The sequence below is a fragment of the Trachypithecus francoisi genome, unplaced genomic scaffold (assembly GCF_009764315.1).
Source record: "Trachypithecus francoisi isolate TF-2019V2 unplaced genomic scaffold, Tfra_2.0 Lachesis_group15, whole genome shotgun sequence".
Classification (NCBI taxonomy): domain Eukaryota; kingdom Metazoa; phylum Chordata; class Mammalia; order Primates; family Cercopithecidae; genus Trachypithecus; species Trachypithecus francoisi.
The window spans coordinates 96,999,870-97,019,805 of record NW_022681460.1 but is presented as its reverse complement, the minus strand read 5'-3'; the positions used below and the strand labels follow the sequence as shown (position 1 = coordinate 97,019,805).

The 19,936-nt window shown below is 49.4% G+C and overlaps 2 protein-coding genes across 4 annotated transcripts in view; one reads left to right on the top strand and one right to left on the bottom strand.

The window, feature by feature from the left end:
- The first annotated feature begins 606 nt into the window (after positions 1-606).
- TMC7 (transmembrane channel like 7) overlaps positions 607-19,936 on the top strand; it is a 69,677-nt gene continuing 50,347 nt past the window's right edge. The window contains exons 1-2 of one of the 3 annotated variants that reach the window (XM_033235610.1): positions 607-805; positions 19,359-19,602. In XM_033235610.1, the coding sequence (XP_033091501.1) occupies positions 739-805; positions 19,359-19,602 (311 nt within the window). In that variant the 5' untranslated portion in view covers positions 607-738. Of the gene's footprint in view, positions 806-16,746; positions 17,066-19,358; positions 19,603-19,936 lie in introns of those variants that run through there. The other 2 variants (XM_033235611.1, XM_033235609.1) reach the window with 2 other exon arrangements.
- LOC117097599 (28S ribosomal protein S24, mitochondrial-like) lies at positions 8,726-9,394 on the bottom strand. The gene has a single exon (XM_033235612.1). It carries the CDS (start codon positions 9,383-9,385, stop codon positions 8,882-8,884), a length of 504 nt encoding a protein of 167 aa, XP_033091503.1. The 5' UTR covers positions 9,386-9,394; the 3' UTR covers positions 8,726-8,881.

Sequence of the window (19,936 nt, the reverse complement as noted above, 5' to 3'; positions counted from 1 at the left end):
CATCCAGGGCTACCACAGGTAGCCAGTTTCTTGCACTCTCTAGGGAGATAGCTTAGGCGTTTACGAACACGTACAAATATATTTTTTGTTTTCCTTTTTGTTCCCAAATGGTAACTTACTAGATGCACTTGTTTGGAATCTCGGGGGTTTTTTTGTGTGTGGATTTTTTTTTTTTTAATTTCAGAGATGGGGGGTCTCACTGTGTTGGCTAGGCTGATCTCAAACTTGTTGGCTCTCGCGATCCTCCAGCCTCGGCCTCCCAAAATGAGAGGATTACAGGCGTGAGCCACAGCACCCAAGCGGTTATTTTTGTTATTTATTTCTTTATTAGATTAGATTAGATTAGATTAGATTTTAGTTGCAGGGGGCCCATGTGCATGTTCGTTACATGGGTGTACCGGGTACTTGTGGGGACTGGGCTCCCATTGTGCCCATTCTATTGTTATGTTTTAAACTCAGTGAAACATCAGGGAGGTCGCTGCTTGTCGCCGCCGCTGGATGGAGCCTTGCCGGATCTCCCGGGCTCTGCAGCCCCTCTCCGGTCCCTGTGCTCGGCTCCTCGCGGAGTCCAGCGGGCGGCCGGCGTGGGAAGGGCGGCGTGGGCGCCCCGCCCCGGTTCTGTGATGTCAGCGCCGGAACCTGGAATCCCGGCTCCGCGAGGGAAGGCCGGGGAGGCGGCGGCGGCGGCCGCGGGTGGAGAGGGTCCCCGGCAGCCTCTCAGGAGCGCGGGGCGCAGCCATGAGCGAGTCGAGCGCCAGTGCGCTCCAGCTTGGCAGGCCCAGCCGGCAGCCCGCGGTCCATCCAGGTAGGGCGGCGGGGAGCGCGCGCGGGGACGGTGCCCCTGGGGTCCTAGGGCTCACGGAGGGAGCCGGCTGCTGGAGGCTCGGCTTGGCCGCTATCCACTCTCACCCCCGGCGCGGCGCGGGGTGCTCCCGGCTCTGGGGAACAGCAGGTGGGAAGGGGATCTTTCTTATTCCTGCTGCCTCCTCCAACGCGTCCTCATCCAATCCAGTGGGACCCAGCCGGGCCAAAAGGACACTAGAATGGCAGTCCGGACTGTGGTGGGTTTGTCTTCCAGCTGTTGACCAAGACAGTCTTTCAATAGCCTCATCTGTTAAATGAAGGGATTGCGAGCACCCGCTCCACGCCTAACATTCTGGTATGAGGTGCCTACCTCCCAGGCATTTCAGCCTTCACATACAGTTAGACCAACTTGAAACCGAATTCTGCCTTGTCTGTTTATTGCTGTGGGACCTTTGGTAAGTGGCTTGCCTTCTCTGAGCCTCAGATCCTTCAGCAGTAAAATGGGAATAGGATGGTGCAGGGAGTAGCTGAGAATCGTGTGATGTGTCTAGCACAGTGCCTGGCATTGTGGCTAGACAGTCACAATAAACGGTAGCCAGCCAAGTATTATAATCTTTTGTATTGGGTAGAATTACAGTAAAGTATACAGCTCCATGAATTTCTACAGAAATATGTACAACCGCTGCCCAGTCAAGACAGAAAAGCTGCCAGCACTCAGGCAGGATTCCTTGTAGCATTTGGAGCTTACAAATCTTGTCCTGAACAAAACACCAGACCCTGCTGTAAAGTTTTATCTGCAATGTTTTCTCTTTTTCAATTTTAGAATAGAGATTTAATGAAACCAAGGATGTAGAATAAAACATGAGTGTACATTTGGGCATTGTGGCCTTCAAATTGGATTGTTCTCAATGTCCAGAAGAAAAAAAAAGTTAGAAGAGACCCATATCAGAAAACAAAAGTTGGGGTGGATTCAATGCGAATTATTTTCTAGCTCAATATGAATACTGCTTATGTCAGCTGAATTTCAGCCTTTCAATAATAGTCAAGTATTTTTTTAGTTGGTTCCTATTGATCGTCATCTTATTTTAGTGGAATCCATTATACTGAAGATGTCAAGTTCCTCATTTCCCATACAAAGAATGTGAGATTCATCGTTCTTGAATCTTTGCTAAGTGTTTAAGAGGACTTTTGGCATCTTTTTAGGAGGACTATAATTGGGCCCTGTAACTAAAAAGTCTCCTATGCCTCTTTGATAGATGAGATTTTTTTTTTTTTGACCTTGTACCCACCAACATTGGTGGGAGGCTCAGAAGGGACTGTGTTTGTAACTTTGTAGCACTTTCTAAACAGTGACCTGTTGTATGGGCATTATAGGACAGTCTGTGGGGTGGGGCGGGGGATGGGGGAGGTGACAAATGAGGTCTGGCTTAAAGAATGAGAAGTGTGACCAGGCATGGTGACTCATGCCTGTAATCCCAGCAGTTTGGGATGCTGAGACGGGAGGATCACTTGAGCCCAGGAGTTTGAAGTTACAGTAAGCTATGATTGTGCCACTGGGCTCCAGCCTGGGTGACAGAACTAGACCCCGTCTCTAAAAAAAGAAGAAGAAGAAGAAGAGGTGTGTATCCTTCTAAATGATAAAACAGATCACTCCCCTGCTTACATAAAACTTTCCCGTGGCTGACCAGGCACGGTGGCTCACGCCTGTAATCCCAGCACTTTGGGAGGCTGAGGCGGGCGGATCACAAGGTCAGGAGATCGAGACCATCCTGGCTAACATGGTGAAATCCTCTCTCTACCAAAAATACAAAAAGTTAGCCAGGCATGGTGGCAAGCACCTGTAGTGCTAGTGACTTGGGAGGCTGACACTGGAGAATCGCTTGAACCTGGGAGGTGGAGCTTGCAGTGAGCCGAGATCACGCCACTGCACTCCAGCCTGGGTGACAGAGCGAGACTCCGTCTCAAAAGAAAAAAAAAAAAAAAATTAGATGGGTGTGGTGGCATGTGCCTGTAATCCCAGCTACTAGGAAGCCTGAGGCAGGAGAATTGCTTGAACCTGGGAGGCAGAGGTTACAGTGAGCCGAAATTGCATCACTGCAGTCTAGCCTGGGTGACAGAGGTAGTCTCTGTCTCAAAAACAAAAAAACAAAAAACAACTTTCCAGTGGTTTCTCACTGCTCTGAGAATAAACTCCAGGCTCTTCCATAGCAACCAACAGGATCTGGTGATTCAACCCCAGCCCCTCTTTCCGGGCCCTCATCACCTCCACCCGCCCTAACCTATCCTGCTCCAGCTGCACTGGCTGCCTTCCTATTCCTCCAGCATACCAAGATTGTTTCTGCCTCAGGGCCTTTGCATCTGCCATTCTCTTCACCTGGACTCCTCTTCGTTCTTTTTTTTTTTTTTTTGAGACGGAGTCTCGCTCTGTCGCCCAGGCTGGAGTGCAGTGGCCGGATCTCAGCTCACTGCAAGCTCCGCCTCCCGGGTTCCCGCCATTCTCCTGCCTCAGCCTCCCGAGTAGCTGGGACGACAGGCGCCCGCCACCTCGCCCGGCTAGTTTTTTGTATTTTTTAGTAGAGACGGGGTTTCACCGTGTTAGCCAGGATGGTCTCGATCTCCTGACCTCGTGATCCGCCCGTCTCGGCCTCCCAAAGTGCTGGGATTACAGGCTTGAGCCACCGCGCCCGGCCTCCTCTTCGTTCTTAATAGGGCTGCCTCTTCCTTTTCAGCACAACCTCTGCCTCCCAGGTTCAAGCGATTCTCCTGCCTCAGCCTCCCGAGTAGCTGGGACTACAGGCACGTGCCACCATGCCCGGCTGATTTGTACTTTTAGTGGAAATGGGGTTTCACTATGTTGGCCAGGCTGGTCTTGAACTCCTGACCTCAAGTGTTCTGCCCACCTCGGCCTCCCAAAGTATTGGGATTACAGGTGTGAGCCAACGCGCCAGGCTGGTAGCAGTCTTTCCTAGAATGTGGATGCCTTGGAAAACAAGGGCTTTGCCTTGTTTCCCGAGAACCTAGAATGGCATCTGGCACACAGCAGATGCTACATCTATTTTGAATGAATAAATGAGTGAATGAAAGAAGGGTCCTTGTGGCCACACTGGCAGCTGTAACACAGTGGTTGTAAATCTAGACTCTGGAGTCTCAGGTGCAAATGTCTTTGGCCTCTCCTCCAGCCTCCTCAAGGGGCACTCAAGAAAAGAACCTGGAAGGGCCCTGATGTGACTGTGTTTGAACTGACCTGACTGCCAGATAGTGGGACTTGGTCTGGAGCAGGGACGACTTGGAATGGTAGAGGCAAAACTCAGCAGCCCCTGGAGATGCTCTTGTGGTGGAACCGGACCCTGGTTTTTTTTTTTTTTTTTTTTAGAGACAGGGTTTCCTTCTGCAGTCTCAAACTCCTGGCCTTGATTGATCTTCCTGCCTTGGCCTCCCAAAGTGCAGGGACTACAGGTGCATGCAACTACACCTGGCTTCTTTTGTTTTGTTTTGTTTTCTTTTCTTTTCTGTCCCTCTATCTCCTTCCCTCCCTCTGTCCCTCCCTCCCTCCCTTTCTCTTTCTTTCATTCTCTCTCTCTCTTGTTCTCTCTCCCTCCCTCCCTCCCTCCCTTCCTTCCTTCCTCTCTCTCTCTCTTTCTTTCTTTCTTTCTTGTTTTTTTTTTTTGTCTTATTCTGTTGCCCAGGCTTTAGTGCAGTGGTGCGATCTCAGCTCACTGCAACCTCCACCTCTCAGGTTTAATCCACTCTCCTGCCTCAGCCTCCCAAGTAGCTGGGACTACAGGTGTGCACCACCATATGGACCTGTGCACCACCATGCCTCTACTAAAAATACAAAATACTAATTTTTGTATTTTTAGTAGAGATGAGATTTTACCATGTTGGTCAGGCTGGTCTCAAACTCCTGACCTCAGGTGATCCACCCGCCTTGGCCTCCCAAAGTGCTGGGACTACAGGCGCACGCAACCACGTCTGGCTAATTTTCTTGATTTTAAGTAGAGACTGGGTCTGGTTATGTTGTCCAGGCTGGTCCCGAACTCCTGAGCTCAATCGATCCTCCTGCCTTGGTCTCCCAAAGTGCTGGGCCTATGGGCGTGAGCCACTATACCCCGCCCAATTTTTGTATATTTTGTAGAGATAGAGTCTTGCTATTTTGTCCAGGCTGGTCTCAAACTCCTGGGCTCAAGGGATCTTCCCGCCTTGGCCTCCCAGAGCACTTGATTACAGGCATGTCTGCATGTGCCGTTGTGCCTATACTTTCTGGAGATACATTGTTAGGAATGTATGTAGTTGGCCAGGCATGGTGGCTCACACCTGTAATCCCAGCACTTTGGGAGGCCGAGGCGGGTGGATCTCCTGAGGTCAGGAGTACGAGACCAGCCTGGTCAACATGGTGAAACCCCATCTCTACTAACAATACAAATATTAGCCGAGTGTGGTGGCACATGCCTGTAGTCCTAACTACTTGGGAAGCTGAGGCAGGAGAATGGCTTGAGCCTGGGAAGCAGAGGTTGTGGTGAGCCGAGATCATACCATTGCACTCCAGCATGGGCAACAGATCGAGACTCTGTCTCAAAAAAAAAAAAAAAAAAAAGGAATTTATGTAGTTGAATAACTATTCTTCGGATGTCTTTCAGTCCAGAAGATGGTATTAAACTTGAAGACACATAACCATCTGACCTGTGATATTTGTTTTTCCTTCTTATCTTCTAAGCCCATTTGTCCAGGTCACTTACCACCTTTAAAGGCATCACCAGAGGGAGGCAGGTCTGGACAGAGCTGAAGATTGCACAGGCCATTCGCAGGCTGGATTCTTTCTCTGGTGACCCACCCTTCTGACTTGAGTTATTTTTTTCCCATGTCTGGACAAGACTGACCTCTGCCCAGCAACTCAGGCCTGGATTAAGTCCAGGGGCCCTCAGTGGCTTTTTCTTGTTTGTTTTTTCAGGAAGTGAAGAATTTAGAGAGATAAAAGGCGGAAATAACTTTTCAGCCTCTGACCTTTGTCACAATCTGGTTTCCTTTTACATTGTTTGGGTCTGGGTCTGCCTAGACCTTCTGATGTTCTGTCTCCACCCTTAGAGGAGGAGGAAGGGAAGAAAATGGGCCCTGAGGGATCATCACATACCAGGCCTTGGGGGTCTAGTGGTGAAGGAGGCAGGTAGTGTCTCTGCTTTCATGGAGCTTCCAGTCAAACAAGACGCACTAAACAGTAAAGAGGCAAATAGGATTATCGGAGGCAGCCCTAACTACTGGGACGGAAACAAACAAGATGGTAAGATAGAGAAGGAAGAGTAGCCTACTCAGATGGGGTGGTCCATAGGCCTCTTGTGGGAGGTGACTCCTTTTTACTTCATTTTTCTGAGATGGAATCTAGCTCTGTCGCCCCGGCTGAAGTACAGTGGTGTGATCTCGGCTCACTGCAACCACTGCCTCTTGGGTTCAAGCAATTCTTGTGCCTTAGCTTCCCGAGTAGCTGGGATTACAGGTGCGTGCCACCATGCCCAGATAATTTTTGTATTTTTAGTAAAGACAGGGTTTCACCACATTGACCAGGCTGGTCTCGAACTCCTGACCTCAGGTGATCGGCCTCTCAAAGTGCTGGGATTACAGGTGTGAGCCACCACGCCTGGCCTTTTTATTTTTTGAGACAGGGTCTCACTTTGTCACCCAGACTGGAGTGCAGTGGCGTGATCTTGGCTCACTGCAACCTCTGACTCCTGGATTCAAGCGATTCTCCTGCCTTATCCCCCCCCCCCAAGTAGCTGGGATTACAGGCACCTGCCACCATACTCAGCTAATTTTTGTATTTTTAGTAGAGACAGGGTTTCGCAATGTTGGCCAAGCTGGTCTCCAACTCCTGACCTCAGGTTATCCACCCACCTCTGGCCTCCAAAGTGCTGGAATTATAGGTGTGAGCCACCGCACCAGCCTCAGGCACTGTTTGGAGCCAAGGATCTGCAAACAACTCCTGTGCTAAATCCAGCCTTTTTCTTTCTTTCTTTCTTTTTTTTTTTGAGAGGGAGTCTCGCTCTGTCGCCCAGGCTGGAGTGCAGTGGCGCGATCTCGGCTCGCTGCAACCTCTGCCTCCTGGGTTCACGCGGTTCTCCTGCCTCAGCCTCCCAAGTAGCTGGCACTACAGGCGCCGGCCACCACGCCTGGCTAATTTTTTGTATTTTTAGTAGAGACAGGGTTTCGCAATGTTGGCCAAGCTGGTCTCCAACTCCTGACCTCAGGTTATCCACCCACCTCTGGCCTCCAAAGTGCTGGAATTATAGGTGTGAGCCACCGCACCCAGCCTCAGGCACTGTTTGGAGCCAAGGATCTGCAAACAACTCCTGTGCTAAATCCAGCCTTTTTCTTTCTTTCTTTCTTTTTTTTTTTGAGAGGGAGTCTCGCTCTGTCGCCCAGGCTGGAGTGCAGTGGCGCGATCTCGGCTCGCTGCAACCTCTGCCTCCTGGGTTCACGCGGTTCTCCTGCCTCAGCCTCCCAAGTAGCTGGCACTACAGGCGCCGGCCACCACGCCTGGCTAATTTTTTGTATTTTTAGTAGAGTTGGGGTTTCGCCGTATTAGCCAGGATGGTCTCGATCTCCTGACCTCATGATCCACCCACCTTGGCCTCCCAAAGTGCTGGGATTACAGGTGTGAGCACTGGGCCTGGCCTTTTTTTTTTTTTTTTTGGATGGAGTCTCACTCTGTTGCCCAGGTTGGAGTACAGTGGTGCCGTCTCACCTCACCGTCTCACCTCCCTGGTTCAAGCAATTCTCTGCCTCAGCTTCCCGAGTAGCTGGGATTACGGGCGCCTGCCACCATGCCTGGCTAATTGTTTTGTATTTTTGGTAGAGATGGGGTTTCACCATCTTGGCCAGGCTGGTCTTGAACTCCTGTCCTTGTGATCCACCCGCCTTGGCCTCCCAAAGTGCTGGAATTACAGGTGTGAGCCACTGAGCCTGGCCAACCTTTTTTTTTTTTTTGTAAATAAACCTTTAGTAGAACACAGCCATGCCCATTCATTTATGGATTATCTGTGGCTGCTTTACTGCTACAAGGACAAAGCTGAGTAATTGCAAATAGCAAATTCTTACCTCTTTACGGAAAATGTTTGCTGACCTCTGTTCTAAGTATGTTACATGTGATTGCCATCTAATCCTCAGGACAGCTATAGGAGGTAGGAACCTCTGTCCCCATTTTATTGGTGGGAAAACTGAGGCATGGAATAATCAAGAAACTTGCCAGGTTATGCAGGTGGCAAGTGAGGATGGGGTCCAAATCCAGGCAGGGTGGCTTGGGAAACTGTGCTGTTAACTGACAGGCCTTGCCACCTTCTCGGACAGACAGAATCGCAGTAACTGCCCCACAGACACCCGACCAGATGCTCCATGGGCATGAAAAGCAGGGGCTTGAGTTCCAGGCCCAGCAGCAGCTCTAATGATGGAGTTAGTCACTGCTCCTGAAAGCTGTTTGCTCATCTGTTTGTAGAGCCTAAGACCAGCCAGTCACCAGCCCCACCCAGGTGCCAGTTGGTGTGACTCATGCAGTTTCTCCTGACGCTACTGTTACGAAGTCTAGCAGATCCAGGAGGTTACCAGGGCCTCTGGCTCCTCCCCTCGCAGACAAAGCACTGGGCTGCTGTGAATGAGGCCCCTCTAGGCTGTATTTATTTATTTATTTTGAGACAGTGTCTTGCTCTGTCACCAAGGCTGGCGTGCATTGCTTCGATCACAGCTCACTGCAGCCCTGACCTTCCTGGCTCAAGCGATCCTCCCACCTCAGCCAAAAAATATTTTTTTGTAGAGACAGGGTCTCACTATGGTGCCCAGGTTGGTCTTGAACTCCTGGGTTCAAGCCATCCTCCCACCTTATCCTCTCAAAGTGTTGGGATTATAGGCGTGAGTCACTGCACCCAGCCAGTCATATTTCTTTTTTTTTTTTTTTCAAGATAGAGGGTCTTTATTCAACAGCAGCTGACAGACCATGCCTCAGTCCTCTGAGGGGATGCATTTCCCCCGCATACTACTCCTTTCCCACGTTTCCATTCTCTGCAGGCTACAGCTTGATGGAATAAAGGGGATTGTTCTAGAGGTACTTACACGCAACCTTTGAGGGCACAGTTTGGAGGTGGAGTCGCACAGGATATTTGTAAAAGTAGGACAGCAAAGTTTCACTGTAGCCCACAAGGAAGTAGTATTTGTGTGGAGGCAAGTTCCTCAGGACCAGGGCACAGATCTCCAACTGGTTACCCCGGCGCTTTAAAACCAGCTGGTCAGCCAGGCAGCCTGGGAAGGTACCCCACATGAACTTGCGAAGGAAAACATCCTCCACCGTTCGCTCTGCGGCATGGTCCTCTCCATCCAGGTTACCTGTGTGCAGCGACAGCCAGCCTTTATGGTGGGCGATGTAGTGCGGCGCGTGTGCCTCCTCGTAGGTCACCAGCATGTCCCCCTTGCCTACGCGTACTCGGGCCGCCCGGTTCTTGGCGCAGACCGCGGAGGTGTGCAGGGCGCGCCAAGCGCAAGGCAGCTCTCGGCTCCAGGACAGCACCCGTGGACCCAGCAACCCGTTGCACACGGAGGCCGCCATCTTGGGCCGAGCTGAAGCCAGTCGTATTTCAATTGCTTAATAGTCCCATGTGGCCAGCGGCCACTGTATTGGACAGTGCAGATATAGAACCTGCTCTTCATTGCAGAAGCCCAGCAAATGGTGAGCCACCATGCCCGGCCCCCTGACTTGTTTTTCTCCACGCACTTATCAACATCTGCAGTACATTGTTTTTACTTGTTTAATGTCTGTCTCCTCCAAATAGAATGCAAGTTTCATAAAAGCAGGGAAATGGTGTGTGGTGTTCAAGGCTATGTTGTAGTCCTAGAACAGTGCTTGAGTGGTGACAGTTGCTCAGTAAATGTTTCTGAGTGACTGAGTGGTGGGTGAATAAGTGAATGGATAGATGGTTGGGTGGTCTTTCCAGGAGCAGGGCAGTGATGAGTCCCTGGCTTTGGAGGGCTTCTTGCACTCGATTGACATGTCATAGCAGGCCGGGCGCGGTGGCTCAAGCCTGTAATCCCAGCACTTTGGGAGGCTGAGACGGGCGGATCACAAGGTCAGGAGATCAAGACCATCCTGGCTAACACGGTGAAACCCCGTCTCTACTAAAAATTACAAAAAACTAGCTGGGCGAGGTGGCGGGCGCCTGTAGTCCCAGCTACTCGGGAGGCTGTGGCGGGAGAATGGCGTAAACCCGGGAGGCGGAGCTTGCAGTGAGCTGAGATCCGGCCGCTGCACTCCAGCCTGGGTGACAGAGCGAGACTCCGTCTCAAAAACAAAAAAAACAAAAAAAACAACAAAAAAAAACAAAAAAAACAACAACAAAAAACAAAGACACGTCATAGCAGCTTCAACTAGAGTCCGGGGACTTTTTTTTTCTTTCTTTGAGATGGAGTCTCACCCTGTCATTCAGGCTGGAGTGCAGGATGCGATCTCAGCTCACTGCAAGCTCCGTCTCCCGAGTTCACGCCATTCTCCTGCCTCAGCCTCCTGAGTAGCTGGGACTACAGGTGCCCACCACCACGCCCAGCTATTTTTTTTGTATTTTTAGTAGAGATGGGGTTTCACCGTGTTAGCCAGGATGGTCTTGATCTCCTGACCTTGTGATCTGCCCACCTCAGCCTCCCAAAGTGTTGGGATTACAGGCCTGAGCCACCACGCCCTGTTGAGTCCGGGGACTTTATTAGTTCTTGGATTAAGGCCCTTTAGTAGCTGTAAGCACAGATTATCTGGACACTCTACCTTCACCTGACATCCAAAATAAAAACAATTCAGCCAGGCGCAGTGGCTCACACCTGTAATCCCAGCACTTCAGGAGGCCGAGGCAAGTGGATCATTTGAGGCCAAGAGTTGGAGAGCAGCCTGGCCAGCATGGTGAAATCTCCTCTTCACTAAAAATATAAAAAGTGGCCGGGTGTGGTGGCTCAAGCCTGTAATCCCAGCACTTTGGGAGGCCGAGACGGGCGGATCACGAGGTCAGGAGATCGAGACCATCCTGGCTAACACGGTGAAACCCTGTCTCTACTAAAAATACAAAATCTAGCCGGGCGAGGTGGCAGGCGCCTGTAGTCCCAGCTACTCGGGAGGCTGAGGCAGGAGAATGGTGTGAACCCGGGAGGCGGAGCTTGCAGTGAGCTGAGATCCGGCCATTGCACTCCAGTCCCGGCGACAGAGCGAGACTCTGCCTCAAAAAAAAAAAAAAAAAGTTAGCCAGGTGTGGTGGCGCACGCCTGTAATCCTAGCTACTTGGGCGGCTGAGGCAGGAGAATAGCTTGAACCCGGGAGGCAGAGGTTGCAGTGAGCTGAGATTGCGCCACTGCACTCCAGCCTGGGTGACAGTGTAAGACCCTGTCTCAAAAGCAAAAACAAAAATAAAAACAATTCAAGTGAAAAGAAGTCCATAATGTTCTGAGATTGATATCTACGTTGACTTATCGGTGATATCAGATTGTGTGTGCATGCATGACATTTTATCATTTCACGAGAAAGAAAAGCAAAGCACATTTCCAATAGGGCTGGTTTGTGTAAAGTACCTGACATAGGAAGAATGTAATATACGGTCAACATCTCAGTCAATATTTTTTGCCAGCTTTTTTTACCCTTTAAATTATTTTTGTTCCAGGTGTGGTGGCTTACTCCTGTAATTTCAATACTTTGGGAGGTGGAAGCAGGTGCATTGCTTGGGTCCAGGAGTTTGAGACCAGTCTGGGTAATATGGTAAAACCCCATCTCTACAAAAAAATACAAAAAATTGACCAGGTGTGGTGGCGCACACCTGTAGTCCCAGCTACTTGGGAAGCTGAGGCCGGAGGATTGCTTGAGCCTGGGAGGCAGAGTGAGTGGAAATGGCACCACTGCACTCTAGCACGGGTGACAGAGTGAGACCCTGTCTCAAAAACAAAACAACAAAACGTTTTGTATTGTGAAAAAAATACATCATTCATATAGAAAAGAATAATATTCAAGACTTAAATTCCTAAAATCTTTTTCTCATTTTTTTGACATCCTTGCTTTCCTGGTATTTAAAGTACTTTGGTTGGCTTGGTGGGTGATCTAACGTATCTTGTATCCTCAGCATCAAATTCATTCATTCCTGAATTATTCATTCATTCAACTTAGAAGATATTTATTAAGCATCTGTCGTGTACCAGGCTCTGTGCTAGACCCTGGTAATTCAGCAGTGACAGAAAGAGACAAGGTCCCTGCCTTCATAGAGGTTATAGAGTCAGAGACAACACACAAGTAAACAATTAAAAAGGACAGACTAGGCCAGTTGTGGTGGTTCACACCTATAATCCCAGCACTTTGGGAGGCTGAGGCGGGGAGGATCACTTGAGTCCAAAAGTTCGAGACTAGCCCGGGCCACATAACAAAACCTCATCTCTACTAAAATATATGTATATTAACTGGGTGTAGTGGTGCACACCTGTGGTCCCAGCTACTCAGGAGGCTGAGGTGAAGAGTATTGCTTGAACCTGGGAGATCAAGGCTGCAGTGAGTTATGTTGGCACCACCGCACTCCAGCCTGGGCAACAGAGCAAAACCCTGTCTTAAACAAACAACAGAAAAAAGGATAGAGTAGTAACGGGGGTGAGCGAGTGCGATGGAGTGGGCACTTAGGAGCTATGTGGTGTTCGAAGGAGTGAGCAAAAGCTCATCAAGGCAGAGAGCAAGCTTTCATCTTCTCCAGAGTCCCAGCCTCCAGTCTGGAGTCTGGCACAGAGAAAGGCTCCATACAAGTTGTCAAACAAAACTAATTCCCGTAGCAGCTGGTGAGAGGCCTGGACCCAGTGACCTACAAGGTCCCTTTTTACCCAGAGTTTCCATGATACTTTGCATGGGAAACAAACCTCTGCTGCGAACTCAGCACCAAATATGGTTGGGCAAGGTTCTTGGCTAGGACGCGGGGGAAGGTGGCGGTGGTTTTAGTGCCCTTTAGATCATACTTGGCTGGTGCCCACATCCTGGTAGGGTTCATGCCTATTGGTAGGATGTGGTATCTTGTGGGAAATGTTGCCAAGAAAGTTAGAACCTCAGGATGCTCTCCAGATGTGCCTGCCTCTGCACTGCTCATTCATTCATTCATTCTTCAGATGGAGGGCCTTCTTTTTTTTATTTTTTTTTATTTTTTGAGATGGAGTTTTGCTCTTGTTGTCCAGGCTGGAGTGTGATGGAGTGATCTCGGCTCACTGCAACCCCTGCCTCCTGGGTTCAAGCGATTTTCCTGCCTCAGTCTCCCAAGTAGTGGGATTACAGGCGCATGCATCAGCACGCCCAGCTAATTTTGTATTTTTTCAGTAGAGACGGGGTTTCACCATGTTGGTCAGGCTGGTCTTGAACTCCTGACCTCAGGTGATCCACCTGCCTTGGCCTCCCAAAATACTGGGATTACAGGCATGAACCACAGTGCTCAGCCCAGATGGAAGGCCTTCTATGAGCAAGACACTGCTTTTAAGCCTCAGAAAGACTTTGTCCTTAAACCTGGAAGAATAGTATATGGCAGAAAAATTGGTTATACCTGGCCCTGCTGCCTCATGTCTCCTGGAATTACCCAGTCATCCTCCCACCTAAGTAATAATCTCCTAATTGCTGAAATCTGGCTCCAGTGACCAAGAAGTTCTAGGCATTCTTAGAGGCACCCCGATATCTGAAATATGCTACCCACTCCTGTGCAGATGGTCAACAGCAGCCCACACTGACCACAGGACTACAGTGGCCATCGCAACAGTAAGGCTCTTGGCTGGACCAATTCAGTAGAACATCTGACAATAACTGTAATGAGACATCTTCTTTAAGGAGGAGAAGAACATCAAGGCTCTAAGTGGTGAAATGACCTGCGGTACAACCAGGAGTCTGTCTTGACACTCAAGCCTTGGGCAAGTCACTAAGCCTGGGCCTCAGTTTCCCTGTTGGAAAACCAGAGCAGGCCAAGGGTGGTGGCTTATTCCTATAATCCCAGCCCTTTGGGAGGCCCAAGGCAGGAGGATCACTTCAGCCCAGGAGTTTGATATCAACCTAGACAATAAAGCAAGACCCTGTTTCTGCTAAAAATTGAAAAAATAAAAAATTAGCCAGGTGTAATGGTGTGCATCTGTAATCCTGGCTATCTGGGAGGCTGAGGTGGGAGGATCGCTGGAGCCCAGGAGTTTAATGTACACTCCAGCCTGGGCAATAGAGCAAGATCCTATCTCTAAAAAAAAAAAAAAACATGCCAGGGCAGTGAAACCCTCTACGCTTACCTCTGCAGGTTGGCGTGAGAAATGAGGTGACGTCATGCTGGGAAAAGTATATGTTCCTATACGGAAACAAGAGGGGGTGGATCCTAGTTATAAACATAATGATGCCTGTGTTTGAAGACATGGTCGTGACATTTTTTGTTTGAAGTTGAGGAACTTCCCTGGAGTGTCCAAAGAGGAAAAATCAGAACAGTTCTTCCTGGGAGGGGGTAGGTGGTGTATGAAAAACAGGATAATTACCTAGTTGATTTGTGTGGAATTTTATTTTTATTTTTATTTTATTTATTTATTTGTATTTTTTTTGGGATGGAGTCTTGCTCTGTTGCCCAGGTTGGAGTGCAGTGGCATGATCTCGGCTCACTGCAACCTCCACCTCCTGGGTTCAAGCAAGTCACCTGCCTCAGCCTCCTGAGTAGCTGGAATGACAGGCACCCGCCATCACGCCCAGCTAATTTTTGTATTTTTAGTAGAGACGAGGTTTCACCATGTTGGCCAGGCTGGTCTTGAACTCATGACCTCAAGTGATCTACCTGCCTCAACCTCCCAAAGTGCTAGGATTACAGGTATGAGCCACCGTGCCCGGCTTATATGGCATTTTAACATTTACAAAGCACTTGTAAATACGTGGCCCCCTGAATTTTTTCATGGTGAAGACTACAGCTTTGGGGTCTGATAAGCCTGTGATGCGTTCCTAGTTCCAACACTTACTGTGTAAGCAAGCAACACTTACTAATTGTCTGAGCCTCAGGTATTCATCTGTAACATGGAGATAATTATTTTGTTTGACTTTCGGGTTTTTTTTTTTTTTCCTTGGAATTGGAGTCTTGTTATGTTGACCAGGCTGGTCTTGAATTCCTGGGCTCAAGCAATCCTTCTGCTTTAGCCTCCCAAAGTAGCTGAGACCACGCCGGCACAATGGGGATAATTCTCTCCAAAGAGCAGTTTGGAGTATTAAGTGTGACAATGCATGTTACATACTTTATTTTTTTAATGTATTTCTTTTTTTCTGAGACAGATTCTCGCTCTGTCGCCCAGGCTGGAGTGCAGTGGCGCAATCTCGGCTCACTGCAAGCTCTGCCTCCCGAGTTCATGCCATTCTCCTGCCTCAGCCTCCCAAGTAGCTGGGACTACAGGCACCCACCACTATGCCCGGCTAATTTTTTGTATTTTTAGTAGCGACAGACTTTCACTGTATTAGCCAGGATGGTCTTGATTTCCTGACCTCGTGATCCACCCGCCTCAGCCGCCCAAAGTGCTGGGATTACAGGCGTGAGCCACCGCGCCCGGCCCGCATGTTAAATACTTTAAGTAGCCTGCTACAGGGTAGGCAAGTACTCAAGAAATCTTAGCCAGTGTTATTCATGCTGTTTGCAACTCCTTCCTCACCATCGTGCTGATGAGGCCCATGGTATTAGATCCTCCATTCCTGAGATGAGAAAAATGTGATTCTGAGGCAGCTGTGGTCTCTCCTGGGGTGGCTTGGCTGGTGGGTGAGAGGCCAGTGTTTTAAACCAACCCAGGCTCCAGCTTGGGGCCCCTGACCCCACGGCAGTTGAATATTCAGTAGGTTCATGCTGTTCTATATTCAAAGACCTTTGTTCATGGTTAATAATAGCTCTTTGTTTCTGCTAGCGGGAGGGTAGCCTCCATGCAGGGCTTAGACCCTTTTCCTTTTCAGGGTCCACACCCGCCCTACCCTCATATTGGCTCTGGGGAGCCACTGCCACTAATGGAAGTGTATCATATCCTCAGGGTGTGCTAGGCAGGGAGGTAGAAGGGTGGGTGAGGCTCGCAGACTTGCGCATGGAGATTGGCAGGGCCCCAGCCACATGTCCGTGTGTCATCTACAGTGGGACAGCTGCTCCATTGTGTCTGAACTTGCCCATCTGAGAAAGGCAAAGATTACAGTGTCAGAGCCAGGCCTTGACCGGTCCCCACCTGGCCCTGCCCCTGCCCATCCTCATCCGGTTGGTGCCTTTATGGAGCTCTGTGTTTGCCAAGCACTGCCTGGGACCGTCTACCCATGTGATCCTCTTTAATGTTCATAAACAGGCTGTGTAGCAAGTCCTGACCTCAGCCTTGCAGCCTCCAGGGTGACCTTTTTGTTTTTTGAGATGGAGTTTCACTCTTGTTGCCCAGGCTGGAGTGCAATGGCATGATCTCAGCTCACTGCAACCTCCGCCTCCTGGGTTCAAGCGATCCTGAATAGCTGGGATTACAGGCATGCGCCACTGTGCCCAGCTAATTTTGTATTTTTAGTAGAGACAAGGTTTCTCCATGTTGGTCAGGCTTGTCTCGGACTCCCGGCCTCAGGTAATCCCCTCGCCTTGGTCTCCCAAAGTGCTGGAATTACAGGCGTGAGCCACCATGCCCGGCCCAGGGTGACCTTTTTTTTTCTTTTGAGACGGAGTCTCAGTTTGTCCCCTAGGGTGGAGTGCAGTGGCATGATCTCAGCTCACTACAAGCTCTGCCTCCCGGGTTCACACCATTCTCCTGCCTCAGCCTCCCGAGTAACTGCGACTACAGGTGCCCGCCACCACGCCCGGCTAATTTTTTGTATTTTTAGTAGAGACGGGGTTTCACTATGTTAGCCAGGATGGTCTCGATCTCCTGATCTTGTGATCCGACCGCCTCGGCCTCCCAAAGTGCTGGGATTACAGGTGTGAGCCACCGCACCCGGCCCAGGGTGACCTTTAAAACACAGTCGAAGCATGACATCCCAAGGTCCTGCCACGGCCTACAAAGCCCGACTTGGTCCAACCCCAGCCACCCTTCTGACTTCAGCGTTTCCATTCTCCCTGTCCTAAATACCTATTGTTGTTCAACACACTGCTCCAAACGTGCTGGCTTAAGCCATGTTATTATTTCTGCTGATTCTGTGCATCAGGGATGACTCGGGGCATGGGGGAGCCCGCTTGCACTGCTGCCTGGGATGTCTGCTGGGGCTGGAGTGCCCAAGATGGCCTCATCACGGCGATGCCTGGTGAGGATGCCCCAGGGTTTTTTGTTGTTGTTGTTTTCTTTTGTTTTGCTTTTTTGAGATGAAATCTTGCTCTGTCGCTCAGGCTGGAGTGCAGTCGTCCAATCTCGGTTCACTGCAACCTCTGCCTCCCGGGTTCAAGCTATTCTCCTACCTCAGCCTCGTGAGTAGCTGGGATTACAGGCGCATGCCACCATGCCCAGCTAATTTTTTTTTTTTTCCTATTTTTAGTAGAGATGGGATTTCACCATATTGGCCAGGCTGGTCTTGAACTCCCCATCTCAGGTGATCCACCTGCCTTGGCCTCCCAAAGTGCTGGGATTACAGGTGTAATCCAGGGGTGAGCCACCATGCCTGGCTGTCCCAGGGGGTTGAAGACACGAGCCTGGGGCCTTGGTTCTTGCAATCACCCAGGTTGTTGGTTCTTTTTGTAGGCTTAGGGGCTCTTCCTCTCCACCTCGTTGTCCTAGGTAGTTGGACTTCCTTCCAGGCAGCCCTGGCCCAAGAGCACAGAAGTGCTACTGCAAGGCCCTCTTATGACTTTGGGCTGGAAATGGCAGAGCATTACTTCCATTGAGTCCTTTGGTTAAAGCAAGCACAGGTCCAGTGCAAATCCAAGGAGGGAACCACGCAGAGGGCCCGTGTGACTCATTGGAGGCCACCAACAAAACCGCCTACCAGGTTCTTGCTCATTCACTCTTCCTCCAACCTGTCACACACACTCCTGCCGCTGGGCCTTTCCACGTATGGGTTCCCTCTGCCTGGGGTGCTTTTCCCCAAATATCCAGGGGTCTTACCCCTTCCCTTCATTCAGCTAAATGTCACCTTTAAAGAGATACCATACCTGACCCCACCTTATCAAAAACAGTTCACCCCCTCTCATATCACCTCTGTCCCCTGACACCACTCTGTTCTTTTTTTTTTTTTTTTTCATTGCACTTGTCACTTCCTGGCATAATATTTACTACCTGTTTATTATTTGAGCTCCCTCTCCCCCATCTCAGAATATAACTGCCATGTGAGTAGGGCACTTGCCTTGTTCACTGCAGTTCCCTTAACTCCAGATATGACACATGGTAGATAGAGTGGTTGAATGAATATTTGAGATGAGGAAACAGAGCTTAGAAAGGTTAAGTAACTTTCCCAAAGACACACAGCTAATAAGTGACGGAGTGGGGATCCAAACTCAAACATTTAGCTTCGATCAGGAAGCCATAGAAGCTTTGCTGCATAGGGGTAATTGCTTAGGTAATTATGGCTGCCTGCCCCCTCTTCTCCCTGAGTCCTGTCTGTCTCCACTCAGAATGATCTTCCTGCAACTGAAATCTGATGAGGGATAAAACCTATCTTGAAGGTAGCTTCCCTCCCCTTCAGCAGAAAGCCCACCTGCCTTAGCCTGCTGACCAAGACACAGCAAAGCTTGACTTCTAGCACTGGCCTGATATAGAAATGATAAGGGTTTTGGAGTCAGCCCTGGATTTGTCTGCAGTGCGCCTAATCACCAGCTCTCTAAATGCAAGTAAATTAGGAATGTCATTCATTCTAAGTGTCTGTGGTTAACAGGGCGGTCAAGCTGGCTGAAAGCTGGTCTGGAGTGGCCTCAGCTAGGGCGGTCATCCCACATAGTCTCATCTTCCGGCAGGCTAGCTCAGGCTTGTTCTGGCTGGGCTCCAGAGAGAAGCAGAAGTCTGCAAGACCTCTTAAGGCTGGCCTTAGAACTGGCCCAGCATCACTTCTGCTCTGTTCTGTTGGTCCAAGCAGATCAGGAGGCCAGTCCGGATCCCATGAATATATATGAAGCTCTTAACACCATGCCTGACACACAGGAAATGCTATTATTGTTGTTGATGTTGTTGCTGTGTATTTGCATGGTATACTTTATGCTTTTTAGAGTTTTATTGAATACATTACTATACCCTACATTGTGGGAGGAAGTTGGAACAATTATTACTAGCCCCATTTGACAAATATTTAAAATATTTAAAACTTTGGGCAAGTTTAGATAACTTGCCCAAGGCCATGCTTTTAGCTAGTGGCTGCAGCCAAACACTGGAAATCAGATGTTGTGCAATTTAAAGCATGTCTGCAAACGCATCTGCAGAAAGTGAGCCCATCTGCAGATGATTTAATTGTCCTGGGCACCACTGTGGTAAATATAATAAGGTCAAAATGCTGTCCTCACAGACCCAGGCTAGTAACTATCTGCAAGGGTCAGTGATGATGCCCAAGATCCAAGTTTCCTGCTTGGCTTCCGAACTCACTGGAGTGAATGATGGTTTTCTTTTCTTTTACAAAGAGAACCTCTCTCTAGACACCAGTTGCTTCTCCTCTCCACCTGTGAACTTCCTCCAAGAATTGCCAAGCTACCGGTCCATTGCACGCAGGAGAACGACTGTCCGTTCCCGGGACAAGCAAAGCGGCACTTTGCTAAAGTCAACCGACTCTTACAGCTCCCAGCTGGAGGACAGAATCGCTGAAAACCTCAGCAGCCAATCCCTTCGAAATTATGCACTGAACATCTCTGAGAAGCGGAGACTAAGGTTGGTTCTCTAGCCACCTGGAACCTGCATTGTGTATATTATGGCCTAGAGGTATGTTTTGTGCATGAAATGCTTTTCCTGAAGAGCTCATATAATTAATATTTTATTCCTTAGGGTAAGTTAAGCCTCTTTGACAAAGATACCCAAACTTTTCTTCTCCACTCCTACTGCTTCACTTGACTAGCCTTAAAAAAAAAAAAAAAAAAAGATACCCAAACATACTCAACATATTAGAAGCTTCTTTCTAGGCTGGGCGCGGTGGCTCACGCCTGTAATTCCAGCACTTTGGGAGGCTGAGGCGGGTGGATCATAAGGTCAGGAGATCGAGACCATC